Raw genomic sequence first — 23498 nt, forward strand, 5'->3', positions numbered from 1 at the left:
ATTGGTGGTAGGAAAGATAATGGAACCTTTACTCAAAGATGTAATAGAAAAGCATCTAGAAACCAAAAATATAATAAAGAGTAGTCAACATGGATTTCAGAAGGAAAAGTCATGCTTGACCATCCTTACTGAATTCTTTGAAGAAGTAACAAAAAGATCAGACAAAGGTAATGCAGTAGATGTAATATATTTAGAATTTCAAAATGCCTTCGATAAGGTACCACATTGTAAACTCGTGACAAAGGTCAGAGCATGTGGAGTCAGGGGATAGGTAGCAGAATGGGTAGCAAGCTGGCTACAAAATAGAAAACAGAGAGTAGGGTTAAAAGTAGCCACTCAGACTGACAAAAGGTAGAAAGTTGTGTTCCACAGGGATCGGTGCTGGGACCACTGTTGTTCACAATTTACATTAACTATTTGGACTTGGGAATCGGAAATACAATTTCAAAATTTGCGGACAATACCAAATTGGGGGGTGTAGGTAATACAAAGGAAGAATGCGTCAAAGTGTAAGAAGACATTATTAAACTTGCAGAATGGGCATGTAATTAGCAAATGAGTTTCTATATCAGTAAGTGTGAAGTGGTGCATTTTGGTAGGAAGAATAAGGAGGCCACATACTGCTTGAATAATAAGAGTCTAAATGGGGTAGAGCAGCAAAAGGATCTCGGGGTACACGTACACAAATCACTAAAAGTAGCGATGCAGGATAATAACGCCATAAAAAAGGCAAACCAAGCACTGGGGTTCATTTCTAGAGGGATAGAATTGAAAAGCAGCGAAGTTATGTTAAGCTTGTATAGAACCTTGATTAGACCACAATTGGAATACTGTGCACAGTTCTGGGCTCCATATTATAGAAAGAATATAGAGGCATTGGTGAGAGTGCAAAAAAGATTCACAACGATGATACCAGAACTGAGAGTATATACTTATCAAGAAAGGCTGAACAGGCTGGGGCTCTTTTCTCCAGAAAAGAGAAGACAGAGGGGTGACCTAATAGAGGTCTTTAAGATAATGAAAGGGTTTGATAGGGTAGATGTAGAGAAAAACTAGAGGTCATACATATCACTAATAAATCCAATAGGGAACTCAGGAGAAACTTTTTTATCCAAAGAGTGGTAAGAATGTGGATCGGCTACCATAAGGAGTAGTTGAGGCAAATAGAATAGATATATTTAAGGGGAAGCTCAATACGCACACCGGGAGAAAGGAATGGAAGGAATTGCTGTTAGGGTTATATAAGGTAGAGAGGGAGGAGGCTCATGTGGAACATAAACGCCGGCACAGACCAGTTGGTCTGAATGGCCTGTTTCTGAGCTGTAGACTCGATGTCTTTTTACATGCAAATTTTTGCACTACAGTTGCACCTGCTTGGCTCAAAATTCCAACTAAATAAAACAGTAACAAATGATATCTAAACTGTTAGGGAACATTCAATCAGCAATGAAAACCACAAATCAAATCAGCAATAGCCATTAATAAAAGAAAAATAGTTGAACAATCAAATCGCTCCAATTGAAAATTTACTGGTATAGTAACATTTACAATGTAAGAAACCCATAAACATTAAACAATTCTGAATAAAGTGCTTAATCTTAATCAGAGAGTTACCTGTACAGTATAAATCCATGGAAAATATTTTCTGAGCAGCTTACTCCTTTCTTAGGAGTCTGAGGTTCAATTTGCAGGACCCTTCCCCCAATGCTGCTAACCTTCATCCCCTCCTCCCCAGTGTACCCAAACTGCAGTACTACTCCCAGTCCTGCTAAATCCCAGGATCTCCTCCCAGTGTTACCAAACAGGAGGACCCCCAATAGTGCTTCCAAACACTAAGATCTATCCCTCCCAGATCTGATAAATCTCAGGACTGCCCAATGATCCCACCTTCCCTCTTGAGTATTACCTGCCACTGGGCTATGCCCAAGTGCTCCTAAGCATCGGCACTTCCCAGTGCTCAGACACCAGTCCCCCATACTGACAGATCTCACACCCTAGCATTCTGCACTTCCACTTATCGAGTGATGCCAAATACCAACTCCCCCAGTGTACCGGCTCAATTAACTGCTCCATAATCCCAGACCCTATCCCCATATCTACTCCCCAATAACAACCTCTGCCCCCTCCCCCCTCAACTGCTCCAGGACCCAGTCATCTGCACCTACTATCTTCTAAACACCAATCTCAGGTGCACCATCCCCTGCTTCCTTCCAGCTCTTGTCTCCCCACTCCCTCCCAATGAGTCCCCAGCACCCCCACCATCTCTCATTTACGTGAATCCCATACCTCTAGGACAATCTCTCCTTGCTCAACCATGGTACCAAATTCTAACCTGGTACATTTTTGCCTTACATATTGCTATGTATCCTCGGCTTTTAAAAAATTGAGATATAAAAATTGAGTACATAGGTAAAAGAATATATAATAATAAAGCCAACTGATTTATAGTAGCTAGAAAAAAGTCCACTGCAGAATTCAATCCTCAGAGCATTAGTATAAATTCCAAAATACCATGAAATAAAAAGTTAATTTGACTTATTGAGTCATCATAAACCAATGGGCCTGGTAATTTATTGTGCATTACACTCAAATACCCAGAACATCGGATGACTCTTCAGGTGTAATTGTGCACTCAAACGGCAACTCTCTACACTGACACAGCGACAGCCTCCAGCAGCAGCAGGGGATGAGAAACACTGTCTCAAATTCCCTTACTGGAACTCCCCTTCCTGAGGCCCTTTCTTGTGTGGTAATGTTCATTAATATTGCTAATTCCAACTATGGGATCTACTCACCACAGGAGGATAATGGCCCAATCCCCAATTGTGATCCGGTCAAGCCTTCATCACCAGTCAGTCAGGCCTTCATCACCAGTCAGTCAGGCCACTAACCCCCCGACCCTAAACCCCAACCGTTAATCAGCCAGGCGCCAGCCCTCATCTAATCATTAGCCAGGCCCTGGATCCAAACCACCAGCGAGCCAACACCCCGACTTCTATATCAAAAGCAAAATACAGCAGATGCTGGAAATCTGAAATAAAAACAGAAAATGCTGGAAATACTCAGCAAGTCAGGCAACATCTGTGGAGAAAGAAACAGAGTTAACGTTTTAGGCCAGTTCTGACGAAAGGTCTTCGACCTAAAACGTTAACTCTGTTTCTTTCTCCACCGATGCTGAGTATTTCCAGCATTTTCTGAATTTATCCCTGACTTCTATAACTGCGTACAGGCCCCGGACTCACTTCAACCACCACCAGGTGCTAGCGTTTGTACATGCAACAAAGGTACTTTCATGACCATGGGGTCATCCCATTGGTATTTCCTCTGCCAGTATTAAAAAGTGGACAAATTGATTCACATGCACATTTTAACCACCGCTCCAGACCAGAATCCATTACTTCTATCTCTTTATTTTTCATGGCCCCTTTCAGGCTCTTTTGTGCTTGTCTCCTTCCCGTCACCCAGTTATGCCTCTTTTTATTTCTCCCCTCTAGGGTACTTTGACCCCCAATCCCTAGCCCAATCCATCATTACTCCTCCGCCATTCCTGGATTCAATTCCCCTTGGATAAATCCACAGCTACCCTCTGTGCCTCTCAGCATTTTCTGAAGGCCCTATCAAGGCATTCACGGCTGTCTCCTTTTGAGCAGCAACCCAAACTACCTCCTCCTCTCCTCTCGCTGACCTTGCCGGCCAGCATGCCCATTGGTGGTCAATCTTGCTAATCCTCTTTCCACCAATGCTACCTTGGATTCTGCCAATGAACCAACAATCACAGCCCCTCTCAGCATTTCTCTCCAGAATGTCAGTTCACTCGCAAACAAGACCCTTGCCATCCATGACCTTATTGCAAATGATTGAATTATCCTGGCTTTGACTAAAACTTGGCTCACAGGTGACGACACCTTGCCCCTTGCTGAAGTCTCCCGCCCTCCTATACAGTCCACCATCTGCCCCGTCCAAACTGCCACGTTTGCCCTTATCACCAAATTACACATTGATTTCTCCCCCTACTCCTTTGATGCTTTCTCCTCTTCGAGGCAACTCACCTTGTTCCATTCCTCTCACCTCTCCTTTAAAATCCACATTGTCTAGTGCCCCCAAGTCCCACCCTGAGTTTCTCATTGAGATAATCTTCCTCCTTTCCTCTCTCACCCTCTGCATTGAATGACTCTTCATCCTTGGTGATTTCAATCTTCATCTCAGCTCCACTTGCCCTCTTTTCTCTGAATTTACCAAACTCCTGTAATATCTAAATCTCTCCTTCCACATAAACTCTCCTGCCCACATTCAAGGCACTTCACACCTCAAAAAAAAATTTCAATCGCTGTGAAGTGCTTTGAGGCATCTGAAATCATGAAAGGCACTATACAAATGCAAGTTGTTGTAAATTCTTTGCCCTTTGTGGTAGAGATTCAGTCTGGTCTGGTTAGATGATTTCAGCTGAGCCGTCAGCAGGATGTTACACATGGTCTCGACAGCCTAGATTGCAGAGATCATGGGCACACTGGTCCTCAAAGTAGATGTGTGCAGACAGCAGGAGAGCTCAGGCCCTGGATCGGGTTGCCAGCTCTGGTTGGATATATTTCAGGAGGTTTTAATCACATGACCTTGCACCTCCAACTGCCCATCCCACCCCCATGATCCTGCCATTGGTCACCCAACATAAACATTGTCATAACGCAACCTCCTTCCAACACCAATTGAACAGCCTCTTCGTTACCCGATTGGATGATTGTTGACTGTCAGTCAAACAGCCTTTTTTCCCCATCTCCAATAGTTTTATAAATAATAAACAAAAGCGTTCAAAGAAAATGAAAGCCCCCCCCCCCATTATTTAATGCCCCAGTGATTGTTCTCCTGGTTGCTAACACCAATGTCCAGGAGATCAATCTTTAGTTCCTGGAGCCTCCAGAACAAGCCTGCACTATTGGCAACACAAGCCCTGGATCAGATGTGATATCCTCCAGGGCTGAATAATGACTGTCCACTGCATCCCCAGCATGAATCAGCAGCTGCAGGGGTGGAAGCGACAAACATGAATCCGCCTTCAGTCACAGGCCACTTGCTCCCCATTCACAATCACTCCCACGGCCCTGTCTTTGACGCTCTCCGTCATCGGACCCACTCTCCCATCTCCATGGTAACGGACGATTGCCAGTCACGTGCGCGCCCGCGCGCGCCGCGTCAGCTCTCGCGAGACTAGGATGTGTCAGCAAGATGGCGGGTGGACATTACCAGCGGCGTCAGTGAGGACCGGGCAGAAAGACGGCCGCCATCGGACACGTCAACAGGAGCCGTGCGAGCGAGTGAGTGCCGCGACCGGCCCGGCGTGTGGGTTGTCCCTCGGACAGGCATTGCTGCCCTGAGATGATCCGAGGGGTCAGGAGGAGGCGGGGAGGGTGATCCGCCGCTTCTCTCATCTTGCCTTTTTCACCGGGGAAGCAAGACTCGAACTGGAAGATGAATCTTCATCAGGTGCTGACCGGCGCCGTTAATCCCGGGGACAGCTGTTTCTCGGTGGGGAACGTCGGCGATGAGCCGTTTACGGTGAGTGTGCGGGTCGGGTCGTCGTCGTCGAGGACGGGGGAAGAGGGAAGAGAAGAGGTCAAAGCGAGACGGCAGTTCGAGCAGCCCCGTGTCTTCAGCTGAGAGTCCCGGGGTGGTGTACGTAGCTTCACGCGCCGCTGTCGGTGTGCCAGAATGCGTGTGCAGCTATGCACACCCCAAGTTGCCCGTACACAAGTATGTACCTCCTCCCCACAGAACCAGTCGAGTACACAGGCAGACTAGACGTGTAAGGCTGAGCCAGGATCTTCGCATTTCTTCTAACCATCACGCTCTTGTCTAGAACCATCTTCTTTGGAAGATGCGTATTCTATTCGAGGTAATCGCACACCTGATGAAGCTAGCATGTTTAGTCTATGTACTCTACTGGTTCTGTCAGTCTGTTGTGTAAATGTATCTTGTTCTGTCATTGGAGTCCCTGCATGAGAATAGCTGGGTGGCATTAGTTGAGTCACTTGAATTGTAGGTAATGTAAACAAGTAACGCACTCACGAATGGCTTACTTTAAGTTTAGTAAATTTATTGCCAAGTGTATTACTGAATCATACAGACTAGAAGGTCCCAGGTTCAATTCACATGGTCTGTGCTGAGTTAGCTGATTTCAATAGGGAGGCTGCAGTAAGCTTCAGCTGCCTGTGTTGGAAACAAGGTCTTCCAGGGTTCCCGGTCCAGATTGCTCCCCAGTGACCCATGATGAGAATTGCACATGTGTGGATGTCTAGTAAAGATACGATGGAGCTAACTTGTGATGATGTAATGTACTAACACATAGAGTGGTCATTTAGGTGACCTGCATTCATGGAACCTTAACCCCAACATAAGTATTTACTTTAAAAAGGAGAAAATTGGAGGGGTTCAAAAATTGTCAGTAATGGACTGAGTAATTGTAGATGTGATGCAAGGGGCAGGACTTTTGATAGGGTTAGAGAGAGTGAAAATTGTTTACTTTGAAGACATTTCTGTATGTCAGTTTGGATCTTAAAGTGGTAGTAGAGATATTTCTTCTGATGGTATGCTGGCTAACCATTTGACCATGATATTAAAGTATACCTCCATAAGTTCAAAATTTGCTCAAATGGAATTGGACAAAACTGTTGAAAGCCAGGCATGTCATGCACCAGGTGAAGTAGAAGTACTCATGGTCGTGTTCTTGTAGTACAAGTGCTAACACATTATACTCAAGTTTTTTTTTAAAACTGCATGTTACAAGTACAATTATTCCACCTGTTCATTTAGAATACTACAGCAACTGCTAATTGAGATTCTGCAAACATTCCTTATAATTTACAATGGAGGGTATTGGGCAAAGCGTTACCTAGCCTCAACTCAACAATTAAAAGAACAGTTTTTGCTTCGCATATCAATGGGAGTCTGCCAATTTGCTGAGAGGCAGATCTTGGTGAATATGGCATTGAAAACAGTGTAATGAATTTACAATGTTTTTACGCTAGAATGGAGCTGATGGCAGAAGTGCAGTACTCTCCTCAGTTGACTGCACTTCCTAAGGTAAACAACTTGCAGTGAACTGACAGCATCATAGACCAAAAAAAGACAGTGGATCTCTAAATCTGGCATTGGGTTAAGATTGCTTGTTCCAGAAAAGTAAACCACAACCAATCCTGCATATTCCACATTGCATGTTCCTTTTTCTAGACCTCTGGAAATTTTAGATAATCTGTTTGTCTTTCACCTCAAGCTGAGCGTTTTACTTTGGGTTGGGGGAAACAAGTTCCATAAAATTGATTGCGTGGTGACCCCACACAAATTAGCTATGAATAAAAAGATCTATGCAAATGTGGAGAGCAGGTCCTTATTTTAGTTGACTGATCTACATTTTTAATCAATCTTTATACTGTGCAAAAACAACAGCAATTTATTCTTTTTGACTTGTTTGGCAATCATTAGACTTTTATTTGGCCAACTACAAGACTACTCATCTAAGCATGAAATTGGGGAAGATTATTAGAAGTATGATTTAATTGCTGGGAAATCTCACTATACCTACCCTTACTGATTCTGACTGACTTGTGAAATATGGCTTGTAGTTGGTCTTTATAAAGTACAACTTTGGTCCTGATTTTCCCATGCTGCAGGCCATTCTAGCACTTGGTGGATGCCAAGCACTGATCAATGAATGTGGCCTGTTTACAAAAAAAAGGTGCTAAACTAAGAGGGCAGCAACTCAATGGCAGTTGTTCAGTCCATGATGACAACTCAAAATGAAGATCAAGTACTGTTTAATTTTTGCATTTGATCTGCAACACAGTGGTAATTCACAGGTATATGATTTGGTGCTAGTATAGAGAGATGTTTAAGTCAAAAACAACATCTCTCATCTTGAATAATAATTCAGTATTAAAGAATCCATTTTAGGGGCACCTAAACAAATAAGAAGGGATTGAGTCTCAAATCAATATTAGAGGATCTTATAGCTAAGCAGCACTTAATTTGCTTACATAAGCTGGTTAAGAAAAATGAAGGATGTTTATGTTGACTACAAGCTCATGGAAACTATACATCCTGAAATTGAACCAGGATTGCTGTATTCTCATAAATGACTTAACTGTTTTCAACATGTTTGAACATAATAGATGGATACCTTGATTTAATTTGATCATGATCAGCTTTAATGAGCTTACCATACCTCTGCTTAGAATTGTAAAACACGCTCAAAAGTGTAATCATATTTTACTGGATGAAGTAATTATTTTATTGCTGACAAAACTATCTCTGACCACTTCCTTGTGTCCTTTTATCCCCCATCACTATCTTCACTCATTGTCCTGTCCATCCAACTCAGCCAAAGTCGTCTATTATTCCAGGATCACTTGGAAGGTGAAGACAATCCTAGATTCCTCTTCTCAATTATCAGCTAGCTGCCTCCTTAAACTCGTCTTCCCTGCCCACTCTACCCTCACTTCAAATACTAAGTGTGAGGACCTCATGGCTCTTCACATCAACGATCAAGATCACCTGCACAGCTGCCTTCACCACTCTTTTCTCCTTTTCCCCCCCCCCCCCCAAACCAGGCTGCTGTCTTCTGTACTCCAATCCTGCATCTCACCCTTTTGCAGTTTCTCCCATATCTTTACTGCCACCCACCCTCTCCAAACCCATGAGACCCACCACATACTCTCTTGGACTCCTCACTTAACTCTCTTTCCTTGTCCCCCACTAGCTGATATTGTCGATGGTTCCCTTTCCTTGACCGTTGTCCATCTCGCCTTCAAACCTGATATCACCTCTCTTATTAAGAAAACCCACTCTTGATCTATATGCCTCCTTAAATATCACTCCATTTGTATCTTCCTTTTCTCTCCAAGGTCCTTTTAAAAGTGTTATCTCATCCCAGCTCCATGCCCATTTCACCCAAAACTCTCTATTTGAACCACTCCAATCAGGCTTCTTCCTATATCTTGGCGCCAAAGCAGCCCATACTAAAGCCTTTAATAACATCTTCTGTAGCTATGACTAAGGTGCTTTATCCTTCTTGGACCTATCTGCAGCATTTGATATGGTTGTTCAGGCTTTCTTCCTCCAGCTCCTCTGTTCCTTTGATTATCTCCATTGGATGGCCCTTGCATGGTTCCATTCCGACCTATCCAAATGCAGATAGTGCATGTCCAGGCACTAGCATTGCTTTGCTCATCGGTACTGTGACCACAGGAAGCCGCCGAGAGTCTATTTTCTGCCCCCTCCTCTTGATCTACATACTGCCCATCAGTGACATCTGTAGGCATGGGGTTAGCTTCCCTGTGTATACTGATGGTACCCAATTGTACCTCCCCACCCCTGCCCTTGACCTATCAACTGCCTCTGACTACCAGTCTGCTTGATTGACATCAGATTTTGTATAAGAACATAAGAAATAGGAGCAGGAGTAGGCCATAAGGCCCCTCGAGCCTGCTCTGCCATTCAATAAGATCATGGCTGATCTTTGGCCTCTATTCCACTTTCCGGCCCAATCCCCATATCCCTTAATTTTCCCTAGAGTCCAAAAATCTATCTGTCTCAGTCTTGAATATACTTAATGACAGAGCATCCACAGCTCTCTGTGGGGTAGAGAATTCCAAAGATTCACAACCCTCTGAGTGAAGAAATTCCTCCTCATCTCGGTCCTAAATGGCCGACCCCTTATCCTGTAACTATGGCCCTTAGTTCTAGACTCTGCAGCCAGGGGAAACAACCTCTCATCATCTATCCTGTCAAGCCCCTTCAGAATCTTATATGTTTCAATGAGATCACCTCTCATTCTTCTAAACTCTTGAGTATAGGCCCATTCTACTTAATCTCTCCTCATAGGTCAACCATAGAATCATAGAAGTTTACAACATGGAAACAGGCCCTTCGGCCCAACATGTCCATGTCGCCCAGTTTATACCACTAAGCTAGTCCCAATTTCCTGCACTTGGCCCATATCCCTCGATACCCATCTTACCTATGTAACTGTCCAAATGCTTTTTAAAAGACAAAATTGTACCCGCCTCTACTACTGCCTCTGGCAGCTCGTTCCAGACACTCACCACCCTTTGAGTGAAAAAATTGCCCCTCTGGACCCTTTTGTATCTCTCCCCTCTCACCTTAAATCTATGTCCCCTCGTTATAGACTCCCCTACCTTTGGGAAAAGATTTTGACTATCTACCTTATCTATGCCCCTCATTATTTTATAGACTTCTATAAGATCATCCCTAAACCTTCTACTCTCCAGGGAAAAAAGTCCCAGTCTATCTAACCTCTCCCTATAAGTCAAACCATCAAGTCCCGGTAGCATCCTAGTAAATCTTTTCTGCACTCTTTCTAGTTTAATAATATCCTTTCTATAATAGGGTGACCAGAACTGTACACAGTATTCCAAGTGTGGCCTTACTAATGTCTTTTACAACTTCAATAAGACATCCCAACTCCTGTATTCAATGTTCTGACCAATGAAACCAAGCATGCCGAATGCCTTCTTCACCACCCTATCCACCTGTGACTCCACTTTCAAGGAGCTATGAACCTGTACTCCTAGATCTCTTTGTTCTATAACTCTCCCCAACGCCCTACCATTAACGGAGTAGGTCCTGGTCTGATTCGATCTACCAAAATGCATCACCTCACATTTATCTAAATTAAACTCCATCTGCCATTCATCGGCCCACTGGCCCAATTTATCAAGATCCCGTTGCAATCCTAGATAACCTTCTTCACTGTCCACGATGCCACCAATCTTGGTGTCATCTGCAAACTTACAAACCATTCCTCCTAAATTCTTATCCAAATCATTAATATAAATAACAAATAACAGCAGACCCAGCACCGATCCCTGAGGCACACCGCTGGTCACAGGCCTCCAGTCTGCAAAACAACCCTCGACAACCACCCTCTGTCTTCTGTCGTCAATCTAATTTTGTATCCAATTGGCTACCTCACCTTGGATCCCGTGAGATTTAACCTTATGTAACAACCTACCATGCAGTACCTTGTCAAAGGCTTTGCTAAAGTTCATGTAGACCACGTCAACTGCACAGCCCTCATCTATCTTCTTGGTTACCCCTTCAAAAAACTCAATCAAATTCGTGAGACATGATTTTCCTCTCACAAAACCATGCTGACTGTTCCTAATCAGTCCCTGCCTCTCCAAATGCCTGTAGATCCTGTCTCTCAGAATACCCTCTAACAACCCTCTCATCCCAGGAATCAATCTAGTGAATCTTCATTGCACCACCTCCCAAGCCAAGTATATTCTTCCTTAGATAAGGAGACCAAAACTGTACATAGTACTCCAGGTATGGTCTCACCAAAGCCCGGTACAATTGTAGCAAGCAAGACTTCCTTGCTCTTGTACTCCAAACCTCTTGCAATGAAGGCCAATGTGTCATTTGCCTTCCTAATTGCTTGCTGTACCTGCATGCTAACTTTTTTGTTTCTTGTACGAGAACACCCAGATCTCTCTCAACACCAATATTTAATAGTTTCTCACCATTTAAAAAATATTCTGCTTTTCTATTCTTCCTACCGAAGTGAATGACCTCACATTTCCTTACGTTATACTCCATCTGCCATCTTTTTGCCTACTGACTTAACCTGTGTCTCTCCCTTTGCAGACTTTTTGTTCTCCTCACAGCTTACTTTCCCACCTACGTTTGTATCGTCAGCAAACTTGGATGCGTTACATGCGGTCCCTTCATTTAAGTTACTTATATAGATTGTAAATAGCCCCAGCACTGATCCTTACGGCACCCCACTAGCTACAGCCTGCCAACCTGAAAATGACCTGTTTATCCCTACTCTCTGTTTTCTGAGCCACAGCTTCTTCAGCTTGACATTGGGAAGACTGAAGCCATTGCTTTGGCCTCCACCACAGACTCCACTCCACAACAATAATTCCATCACCTTTTTTAGCCATGCTTTTAAGCTAAACTAGACCAATCATAATTTTGGCATTATATTTTATCCTGAGCCCATGCCTTATCTATCACCAACATCATTTACTTTCACCTCTGCAACATTGCTCACTTTGGCCCCTACGTCATCCTCTCCACTGCTGAAACCCTTATACATAACTTTGACACTTCAAGATTTGATGAATCCATTGTCCATTTTGTACCATTTTCTAATCTCTCTCCCTTGCTCACCCTTCATTCCCAGTCGCCATGTGGAAAGCACCTCGGGATTGTTTTTCTTCCGTAAAGGAGCTATTTAAATTGAAGTTGTTGAAGGCAGCAGGTCTCTCTCTTCTATCAGAATACAAGTGTTCTGTACCTGGGACATTTTTGTCCCTCTGTGAAGGCTGGTCCCAGACACCAGCAATGTTCAGACTATACTAAAATGATGCAAATTCACGAGTTAAGAGTGGAGAGGATGAGGTCGGGGCCAAAGTGAGTAATGTTGCAGAGGTGAAAGTAAATGATGTTGGTGATAGGGCATGGGCTCAGGATAAAATATAATGCCAAAATTCTTGTTTCTTACTGCTGATATTGTATTTAGACACAGCAATCCATTAGCCCATATAAGTGCATGGAAAAAGGTGCATGTTTCTTTTATGCTCAAGACTATAAACATTCACTATAAGCTCAGAAAATATCACTTAGCAATGTAAACTTATAGTAACAATATAACAAGAGCAATAACTTACATTTATACAGTGCCTTTGCCATAGTAAAATGTTATACAGGCCAGGAAGTAGTGACAGAGTAAAAGGGCAAAGCCATGGTATATGTATGATGTGGAGATGCCGGTGATGGACTGGGGTGGACAAATGTAAGGAATCTTACAACACCAGGTTATAGTCCAACAATTTTATTTTAAAATCACAAGCTTTCGGAGATTATCTCCTTCGTCAGATGAATGAATGAAAAGGTTCTCAAATCGCATATCTTATACTATGTTGGGACAGCATCACACCAATCAAAAGGTGTCGTTGTTATTCAAACAGGCCAGTCACGGAGAACAGCACGTCCCAGTACACTAGATATACATTGTGTCTATTACACAGGCAGGCAGAAAGAAACTCAAAATGGCAGAGAGAGAGAGAGAATTTTAAAAAACATATAAATTTTTTTCCCCTTTTTGCTGGTGGGGTTACGTGTAGCGTGACATGAACCCAAGATCCCGGTTGAGGCCGTCCTCATGGGTGCGGAACTTGGCTATCAACTTCTGCTCGACGATTTTGCGTTGTCGTGTGTCTCGAAGGCCGCCTTGGAGAACGCTTACCCGAAGATCGGTGGCTGAATGTCCTTGACTGCTAAAGTGTTCCCCGACTGGGAGGGAACCCTCCTGTTTGGCGATTGTTGCGCGGTGTCCGTTCATCCGTTGTCGCAGCGTCTGCATGGTCTCGCCAATGTACCATGCTCCGGGGCATCCTTTCCTGCAACGTATGAGGCAGACAACGTTGGCCGAGTCACAGGAGTATGAACCATGTACCTGGTGGGTGGTGTCCTCTCGTGTGATGGTGGTATCCGTGTCGATGATCTGGCATGTCTTGCAGAGGTTGCCGTGGCAGGGTTGTGTGGTGTCGTGGACGCTGTTCTCCTGAAAACTGGGTAACTTGCTGCGAACGATGGTCTGTTTGAGGTTGGGTGGCTGTTTAAAGGCGAGCAGTGGAGGCGTGGGGATGGCCTTAGCGAGGTGTTCGTCGTCATCGATGACATGTTGAAGGCTGCGGAGAACATGGTGTAGTTTCTCCGCTCCAGGGAAGTACTGGACGACGAAGGGTACTTCCCTGGAGCGGAGAAACTACGCCATGTTCTCCGCAGCCTTCAACGTGTCATCGATGACGACGAACACCTCGCTAAGGCCATCCCCACGCCTCCACTGCTCGCCTTTAAACAGCCACCCAACCTCAAACAGACCATCGTTCGCAGCAAGTTACCCAGTTTTCAGGAGAACAGCGTCCACGACACCACACAACCCTGCCACGGCAACCTCTGCAAGACATGCCAGATCATCGACACGGATACCACCATCACACGAGAGGACACCACCCACCAGGTACATGGTTCATACTCCTGTGACTCGGCCAACGTTGATTACCTCATACGTTGCAGGAAAGGATGCCCCGGAGCATGGTACATTGGCGAGACCATGCAGACGCTGCGACAACGGATGAACGGACACCGCGCAACAATCGCCAAACAGGAGGGTTCCCTCCCAGTCGGGGAACACTTCAGCAGTCAAGGACATTCATCCACCGACCTTCGGGTAAGCGTTCTCCAAGGCGGCCTTCGAGACACACGACAACGCAAAATCGTCGAGCAGAAGTTGATAGCCAAGTTCCGCACCCATGAGGACGGCCTCAACCGGGATCTTGGGTTCATGTCACGCTACACGTAACCCCACCAGCAAAAAGGGGGAAAAAATTTATGTTTTTTAAAATTCTCTCTCTCTCTGCCATTTTGAGTTTCTTTCTGCCTGCCTGTGTAATAGACACAATGTATATCTAGTGTACTGGGACGTGCTGTTCTCCGTGACTGGCCTGTTTGAATAACAACGACACCTTTTGATTGGTGTGATGCTGTCCCAACATAGTATAAGATATGCGATTTGAGAACCTTTTCATTCATTCATCTGACGAAGGAGATAATCTCCGAAAGCTTGTGATTTTAAAATAAATTTGTTGGACTATAACCTGGCGTTGTAAGATTCCTTACAATGGTATATGAAGGTCATGGTCGAAAATATCGGCTTGGCTCCCAAACCTACACCTTCACGAACTAAGTTTGATAAATGCTGCATAGGGGGCTTGTTCATAAAGCTATGGTATGTGATATTGAACGGAATGTGGCAGAAAAGATAGGAAGTTGGTTAATGGACAGAAAACCAAGACTGGTTGTTAATGAATGTCTTTTGGTTTGGAGGGTTGTAAACAGTGGTATTTCCCCTCCCCCAGAGGTCAGTGTTAGGACTGTTGTTCTTTTCAGTGTATATAAATGATCTGGACTTGGGTATAGGGGTTACAATACCAAAAATTGTAGCTAACACAAAAATAGAGACAATTGTGAAGAGGACCGTAAGGACTTCGGGAAGACATAACCCAGTTAGTAAATTCAATAAGGAGAAATGAGGTGAACACTTCAAGGTGAGGAAATATACACTAGATGGTAATAGTAGTGTATTTAGGGGGTTCAGATAAACAATTCCTTAAAAATGGGACGACAAGTCGATAAAGCAGTTTTAAAACAAAATGCATTTGAGATTCAAAGTTTTACAGGTAGAGAGAGTACAAAAGGTAATGCTAAACCATAATACAAAGCAAGAGTTTTTAGCACATACTAGAAGATAACTCCAGTTGTTTGTGCAAGTATTTCATATTTGGTCTCTTGAAAGTAATTGTTTTTGTATGTAAATACCTGGTGAATGCTTCTTTAAAAATGTTTTAATGAAAGACTAATTTGACTAAAGGAATGCTGTGATTAGGGATCAGCCTTTCTTTCCTTTGCATTGCCTCCAGGGCCCAGGTGACTAGGATTCTGGGCACTATACTTTTGCACTTCCACACAACTACTTGAGATTTGAACTGATTTGATCGTATAACCCAGCCTTATGTAATAGGAAATAAAAACAAAATGCTGGAGAAGCTCAGCAATTCAGGCAACATCTGTGGAGAAAGAAACAGAGTTAACGTTTCAGGTCCAAGACCTTTCATCAGAACTGGAAGATGTTAAAGAGTTAAGTTTTTAAGCAAGTACAGAGCCAGGGTAAGGCAGGGGGAGGGAGGGGAGGAAAGAACAAAAGGTCTGGGTAGAGGGCAAAAGTGATTAAATGACACAAGGGATGATGATGCAAGGCAAGGAGGGTGGTAATGGGACAGGTTAAGAAACAAAAGATTGGTCAGGAGTAGCTATAAATGGCAACAGCAGAACCATTACCAGCATTTGCTGTGTGAAAAAATGGGAGCAGTGGTTATGATCTGAAGTTATTGAAATCAATGTTGAATCCAGAAGGTTGTCAAGTGCCTAAATAAAAGATGAGATACTGTTCCTTGAGCTAATGTTGAGCTTCATTGGAACAGTGTAAGGGGCTGAAGACAGAGGGGTCAGAGTGGGAGTGGGACGGGGAATTAAAATGGCAAGCGACCAACAGGTCAGGGTCACGCTTGTGGACAGAGTGGAGATTTCAGCAAAGTGATCACCCAATCTGCGTTTGGTCTCCCCAATGTAGAGGAGACCGCGTTGTGTGTAGCGAATGCAGTATACTAAATTGAAAGAGGTACAAGTAAATCACTGTTTCACCTGGAAGGAGTGTTTGGGGCCCTGAACAGTGGGAAGGGAGGAGGTGAAAGGGCAGGTGTTGAATCTCCTGCGCACGCACTGGAAGGTGCTGTGGGGAGGAGAGCGGGTGATGGAAGAATGGACCAGGGTGTTGCAGAGGGAACGGTCCCTTCGGAATGCTGGGAGGGGAAGATGTGTTCAGTGGTGGGATTGCACTGGAGGTGGCGGAAATGGCGGAGGATGATCTGTTGAATGTGGAGGCTGGTGGGATGGAAGGTGAGGACAAGGGGGACCCTATCATGGTTCTGGGAGGAGAAGGAAGGGGTGGGGGAGGACAGAAGTGCGGGAAATAGGACAGACGCGGTCGAGGGCCCTGTCAACTAATCCTCGGTTGAGGAAAAAGGAAGACACATCGGAAGCACTGGTGTGGAAGGTGGCATCGTCAGAACAGATGCGACGGAGAAACTGGGAAGGTGGTGATGGGACAGGTTAAGAAACAAAAGATTGGTCCGCGTAGCTGTAACTCTGTCTCCGTTGCCTCGGCACCTTCCTGTGCGAGCGCAGGAGTTGCAACACCTGCCCCATCCCACCGTTCAGGGCCCCAAACACTCCTTCCAGATGAAACAGCGGTTTACTTGTTTTTCTTTCAATTTAGTTTCCTGTATTCGCTGCTCACAACGCGGTCTCCTCTACACTGGGGAGACCAAACGCAGATTGGGTTATCGCTTTGCTGAACACCTCCACTCTGTCCACATAAGTGACCCTGACCTGCTGGTCGCTTGCCATTTTAATTCCACGTTCTACTCCCACTCTGACCCCTCTGTCTTTGGCATCTTATACTGTTCTAGTGAAGCTCGACGTAATCTTGAAGAACAGCACCTCATCTTTCGTTTAGGCACTTTACAACCTTCTGGATTCAACGTTGATTTCAGTAACTTTAGATCATAACCACTGCTCCTATTTTTTCACACAGCAAGTGCTGGTAATGGTTCTGCTGTTGCCATTTCCAGCTACTCCTGACCAATCTTTTGCTTCTTAACCTGTCCCATTACAACCTTCCTTGCTTTGCACCATCATCCCTTTTGTTATTTAATCACTTTTGCCCTCTACCCTATCACAGACTTTCCCTTTTTGTTCTTTCCTCCCCAGCCTTTCCCTGGCGCTCTACTTGCTTAAAAACTGTTAACTCTTTAACATCTTCGAGCTCTGACAAAGGGTCTTTGACCTGAAATGCTAACTCTGGCTCTTTCTCCACTGATGCTGCCTGACTTGCTGAGCTTCTCCAGCATTTTCTGTTTTTATTTCAGATTTCCAGCATCCGGAGTATTTTGCTTTTGATTCTGTTTGCCTTGTTTATTTAAGCTTCATACTGTTTGAACATGGTTAATAATGAGTCAACTTAGTTTTCTTCATGGGAAATTCTATCCTGGCCATGGAATACATGTACCTTCTAAGTTTACTTCTGATATATGTGCAGTACTCTGCACTTGTCCATATTGAACTTAATATATCAAAACCAAAAGGAAAATACTGCAGATGCTCGAAATCTGAAATAAGAGAAAATGCTGGAAAAGCTCAGCAAGTCAGGCAGCATCTGTGGAGAAAGAAACAGTGTTAACGTTTCAGGTCGATGACCTTTTGTCAGAACTGGAAAACGTTGAAGATTAAACAATAAGCAAGTACAGAGCCAGGGAAAGTGGGGGTGGGAGGAAAGAACAAAAGATAAGGTCTCTGACCAGGGTGGAGGGCAGGAGTGATTAAATGACAAAAGGGATGATGGTGCAAGGAAAGGAGAGTGGTAATGGGACAAATGAATAAACAAAAGATGGGTCTAGAGGAGCTGTAAATGGCAACATCAGAACCATTGGCAGCACTTATTGTCTGGAAAAAAAGGGGAGCAGTGGTTATGATCTGAAGTTATTGAAATCATTGAGTCCAGAAGGTTGTAAAGTTAATATATACACCGATCAGCCCAGATGCAAATCCTGTCAATCTTGTGGATCATGTGTTCTTCTCTAAATCTACTGTATTTCCTAACTTGTTTGCAAATTTAACAAGGGTACAGTTTCAAGTTGGGACATTAAATTCAGTAAATCTGGTAATTGATGGGCTAGCAGAAGAAAATTACCATGAAATCTCCTGGATTGTTGCAAACACCCAATTGGTTTACTCTTTTCAGGGAAGAGAGCCTGCCATGCTTACCTGGTCTGGTGTACATGTGATTCCAGTCTCACACTGAGGTTGACTCTTAATGCCCTCAGGACAACCAGGGATGGGGAATAAATATTGCCTTGCCAGTTCTGCCCACATCCCATGAACAAATGTTTTAAAAAATTAACCACTTTGCCCTGAGACTGCAATCTCCAGTCATTTTATGTATACAAGGAACAGGAAAATTTGAGTAGGTCCCCAGCAAGAGTGGAATCAAAGTTCTGTTTGTCTGGCTACCATGCCAATATCTAAACCTGCCCATCCCACCTCAAGTCGGCAGGGCCCTTTCCCTCTTTGCCTTAACATCCTCCAAGCACTCATCAGGTGAGGCAGCCTAAGACATTGGATGCAAACCCAAGTTATACAGTCAGTTCAGTGCAATACATTTTAGTTCAATCCAAACTGCCATCAAGAGAAAGAATGGCAACTGGGTGGTTTGTTTGCCCACTTCAGATGGCAGTTAAGTCATCCACCAGATGGGTAAGGACGGCAGGTTTTCTTCCTTAAATGCCAGTGAATTAGATGGGTTTTTAGAAACAATCCGACAGCTTCAAGATCACTTTTACTGATATCAGCCTTTTATTTCCAGATTTTTAAAAAACTGAATTCATATTTTCAAACTACCATGGTGGGATTAGAATTCACTGCTTTATTGGTCCAGGACTCTGGGTTATTAGTCCGGTAGCATAACCACTACACTACAGTATCCCATCTGATTATACAAGTTTCAATGTGAGGCCTGAGTTGAACTGTTGATTAAACCAACCTAAGCTAAGTGTTGCAGCAGAACATTGCACAATATAGCATGATTTTCTTTGGTTTTGGGAGCTCTATGCCAGTGCCCATTGTGGTGCATTCTATGATGGCACTCTTCAAAATTAGGTAACTGGAGTCTACTTAAGCAAAATTGAATATGGGGTTCCCAGCAGTTTGACAGTACCCCATTATTTATCCTTGTCCCTATAGTACGTCCTTTGTTCCAAGTGCTCTGAGAAAGTTCTTTGTATTTTGACATCCTGCTGTTTTTGTAGACTAGGGTATATTCCTGCACATACGAGAATGTAATTTCCTTTGTCTGGAAAGAGAATGCAGGGTACAAAAACCTGGGACTGTTTCTCATTAAGTCTTGGGCTAAGTATCCAGTGAATTGGTATGAATTGACCTTCAGAAACACTGAAGATCCTTACAATGTTGCAGTAGGACCACTTGTTTAGGTCATCCAACTTGCTAGTTGCAGCCTACTTATGCTGCAGGAAAAAGTCTTCAGCCTTTTTTTGCATGTCCTCAGCTTTATGAAATTATATTTCTCTTGATTTAGCTAGGTTCAGGTTTTATGCAAATGATTTTTCTCACTAAACCAGTTCTAGCCTCTTGTTTAGAAATGGTATACAGCTACATATGTTCTGTTTGGGGAAATATTATTGACAACAGTCATTGTTGTTGGTACTATTTGTTACATCAGTAAAAGGGTGCAGTAATTGTTACTGCCCTTGTGGAACTGGCAATAACATTTATGTTTCATCTGGCGTTTTGGATGTACAATGCTTATTCAAAGTACTCCCTCATTCATTATTCAAATTTAATTTTTCTTTAAATGCCAAATCTTTTTCATTTTTTTTCTTCTCCCCTGAATATGGCAACTTCTGTGGCATGGCAGTACACCAGTATCTCGCGTAAGTGACCACTCTCCATACGTGAACCTGGATAATAATTGTAGTTGTGGAGGCATCACAGTGCAGCTTGGTCCTTTTTCTCAGCTTTTGTCCATGCATTTCCAGCAAGGGTGCCTGCCCCCACCCCTGGGTCAAATCTTAACCTCAAAAGAAACATGTTAGGTTGCCAGAAGCCAGGCTATTCCATGGCTCACCTCCAATCTGAAGGCATCTGAAGTTCCATTGAAGGCAGTGGAGCGCATCACTTTGGAAAAGTTTGAAAGCCTATCTGGAACTCTTTGACCCTAGAAAACAAGCTACCAGCTGGATATTCTGAAGTGGGCTCAGACCCCTTTTTGTTTGATTCACACTGCTAGAAAATTGCCAATTTGACACCATCTCAACATAGTTGTTCTGTTCAACTTACTGTATTGTGATGTAAAAACTACTTTGCATGAGTGCAAGACATGCAGTATAACTGCTCCATCACAATACTGGCAAAATGTAAAATTTTTTACCAAATGTTTGCTCATTTAAGATATTTGTGTTCCATGTTTAGTGCTTTCTACTTCATTTAAATGAAAGATGTAATTATATTCTATTTCTAAATGAAGTTGATCTTGCATAGTTTATATGATACTTTGTCCTTCATAATGAGATACAGATTGTATCAAGTTATGTTTGATATAGCCTGGGTTGTACAAGAGTACAGAAAATCATTATAGAGAATTTGCATCTCATTGTCTACTTAAGCATGATTGCTGCTTTTAAAATCAGCTGTTAAGCATGCGTGTGCTTGCACGAGTGTACTACGGGCATGCTTTACCAGGGTAACAGAGTAAATGTGCAATTTTTACCATGTTTTTAATTTCAGACATCTAAGTCTGATACGTATTCAAATTAGAAAAACAGATGAGCTTAGCTGTGTAAAACAGGCATGGCATTTTAGTAGAACCTTTGCTGTATGAATTGATGTGGAATAAAGAGTTGACACTTGAATCTTATCGACTAAATATGAAAGTGCCTAGTAGAGTAGAGCATCTACATGGAATAATTCTTATGTGGTTGTACATTTCACATTAGTAATTGTGTAAAATCACTTTTATATAACCCTGCCCAAACAGTACAAGGTAGTTTTAGAAGCATGAGAATTAAAAGGGTGGTAGAAAAATAGTTACCAGCTCCTTCCTCTAAAGGCAGTAGAGTGGTTTTACCATCACTTCCCAGGAATTGGGGCCAACATTTTTTTTGGAGAACACCTGTCTTATTTGCTCTGCCCTATTGCTGGAATGCAGCTTTGAGTCACTAACTCTTAGGTGAAACTATCATCTTTATACCGTGGCTTGTTGTCACCAAAAGGATTAAGAAAAATGTGGTTGTTACCTGCTTCGCACCTTTCAAATGTTCGCCCTTTTCTTTCCCTCTTCTGGTGGGGACGACTCATCAGGATGACTAGGATAAGGCTCCACAGGTGCCAGATGCTCTCCATTACTTCACGCAACTGACTTCATCTGTGACCCCAAATTGTGATTCGACTGGGTTATTTGTCCCTGAAGGGCATCATAGCTGGGATCAGCAAATTTGACAGTAAAGTATTATTGTATTACTATGGAATTATACTTCAGTTCCCATATGAAAAGATTGTTCAGCATCACAATTTCTCTAGCATTGTAAGAGTGCACAACAAAAATGTTAGAGCTAATATAAAAACAGCTGGAGAATCTCAGCAAGTGAGGCAGCTTGCCTCAAAGGTCTTCGACCTGAAACATTAACTTTGTTTTCTTCTCCACAGATCCTGCCTCACTTGCAGAGTTTTTCCAGCATTTTCTGTTTTTATTTCAGATTTCCAGCATCTGCAGTATTTTGCTTTTGAAGAAATGTTATTGCTACTGTAGCACAATATTTTTAGATGGCCTGTAGTACTTTGGTTACAATATTTGAAATCTATAAAATAGTTATATATAAATGCATCATAGTGTGTAATTTAATGCAATCAACGAAGAGTAGATGATGTCTGGTTTATTTGAAGTGGGCTGGAACAAAGAGTTCATTTGTGACTGTAATTTATTTCACCTATTATTTAATGTTTGATAGTTACTGGAAATTTACTTACATTTGAATCTTAGCTTTTTTATTGTGTGTTATATTTATCTTAGAAGTTCTGGTATAAAGATGATACGGTTCAAGTCATTCTGAAGTTAACAATTGAACACTTGTCATACTGGATTAAATCTAGGGAGAGTGGGAATGTTATATTCGAAGCATAGTATTTTGTAAAACTAAACTTGCTACAGCTGGAACTTCCTGGCAAGAGGTAGTTTGTAATGTCAGCTGGAAATTGTGATTGTGTTGATACAAAATGGTGAAAAGACCAGGTAAGAAATGATGGCTCATATCTTACCAAGTGTAGTCTGCAGAGTTAGGGTGATAGTTGACACCAGCTTGCAATTGGATGAATGAAGTTATCCTCCTTATGAAGAAGGATATTGTCTAAAAAACATAATCAGAATGCAACCCAAGTGCACTCTTTCCTTGCAGCATGGAAAAGTCAAAATAAGTGTTTTTGTGATAGGATCTACTTCAAACGATGATCCTTCTCAAAAGGGTGAGGTTGAACTGGTCCTTGCCAGTATGCTCCCCTTTTGTCAAAACAGAGTGGGATCTCCTTTTACCAAAGTGTGTTCATGCATGCAAGCAACAAGACACGTACGTTATCCAACTCCTGTTGATCGTGCAAAAGCCCTACTTTTCATAAAGCTAGTAGATCCCCTAGTGTTTGATTTTGGATTTTGTAACAGGATTGCTATTCCAAGTTGTATTAACAATTATTTTTTCCAGCTTTGGGAAGGGGGTTCAGGGTATGTTAGTGTTGTGCTGAAGTCTCAGCGTGTAACAGTATTTTGAAGGGGATCTGAGAGCAGTTGGGGGTGGGTTCTGGAAACACTGAACAGAGAGCTTCCAGGAACAATGGGTACGATCTGGGATCACTGGAAAAGGGGTGCTGGGATTCCTGGGAAAATTAATTATGTTATGAAATGTATATTTTTTGAATTTTTACAATGAATTATACAATGAAGGCCAACATACCATTCGCCTTCCTAACTGCTTGTTGCACCCGAATGCTCGCTTTCAGCGACTGGTGTACAAGGACACCCAGGTATCGTTGCACCTCCCCTTTTCCCAATCTATCACCATTCAGATAATAATCTGTCTTTCTGTTTTTACAACCAAAGTGGATAACCTCACATTTATCCACGTTATACTGCATCGGCCATGTTCTTGCCCACTCACCCAACTTGTCTAAATCACATTGGAGCCTCTTTGCATCCTCCTCACAGCTCACATTCCACCCCAGCTTTGTGTTGTCTGCAAATT

General features: G+C 43.0%; 1 protein-coding gene across 6 annotated transcripts in view; it reads left to right on the top strand.

Annotated features, from left to right (window-relative positions):
• The first annotated feature begins 5212 nt into the window (after positions 1–5212).
• The window catches only part of LOC137320967 (dmX-like protein 1), a 209858-nt gene continuing 191572 nt past the window's right edge, over positions 5213–23498 (top strand). For all 6 annotated transcript variants that reach the window (XM_067983005.1, XM_067983007.1, XM_067983008.1 and 3 more), the window contains exon 1: positions 5213–5550. In XM_067983005.1, coding sequence (XP_067839106.1) covers positions 5464–5550 — 87 coding nt within the window. In that variant the 5' untranslated portion in view covers positions 5213–5463. The remainder of the gene's footprint in view (positions 5551–23498) is intronic.

This window comes from Heptranchias perlo, chromosome 4, assembly GCF_035084215.1.
Source record: "Heptranchias perlo isolate sHepPer1 chromosome 4, sHepPer1.hap1, whole genome shotgun sequence".
Classification (NCBI taxonomy): Eukaryota; Metazoa; Chordata; class Chondrichthyes; order Hexanchiformes; family Hexanchidae; genus Heptranchias; species Heptranchias perlo.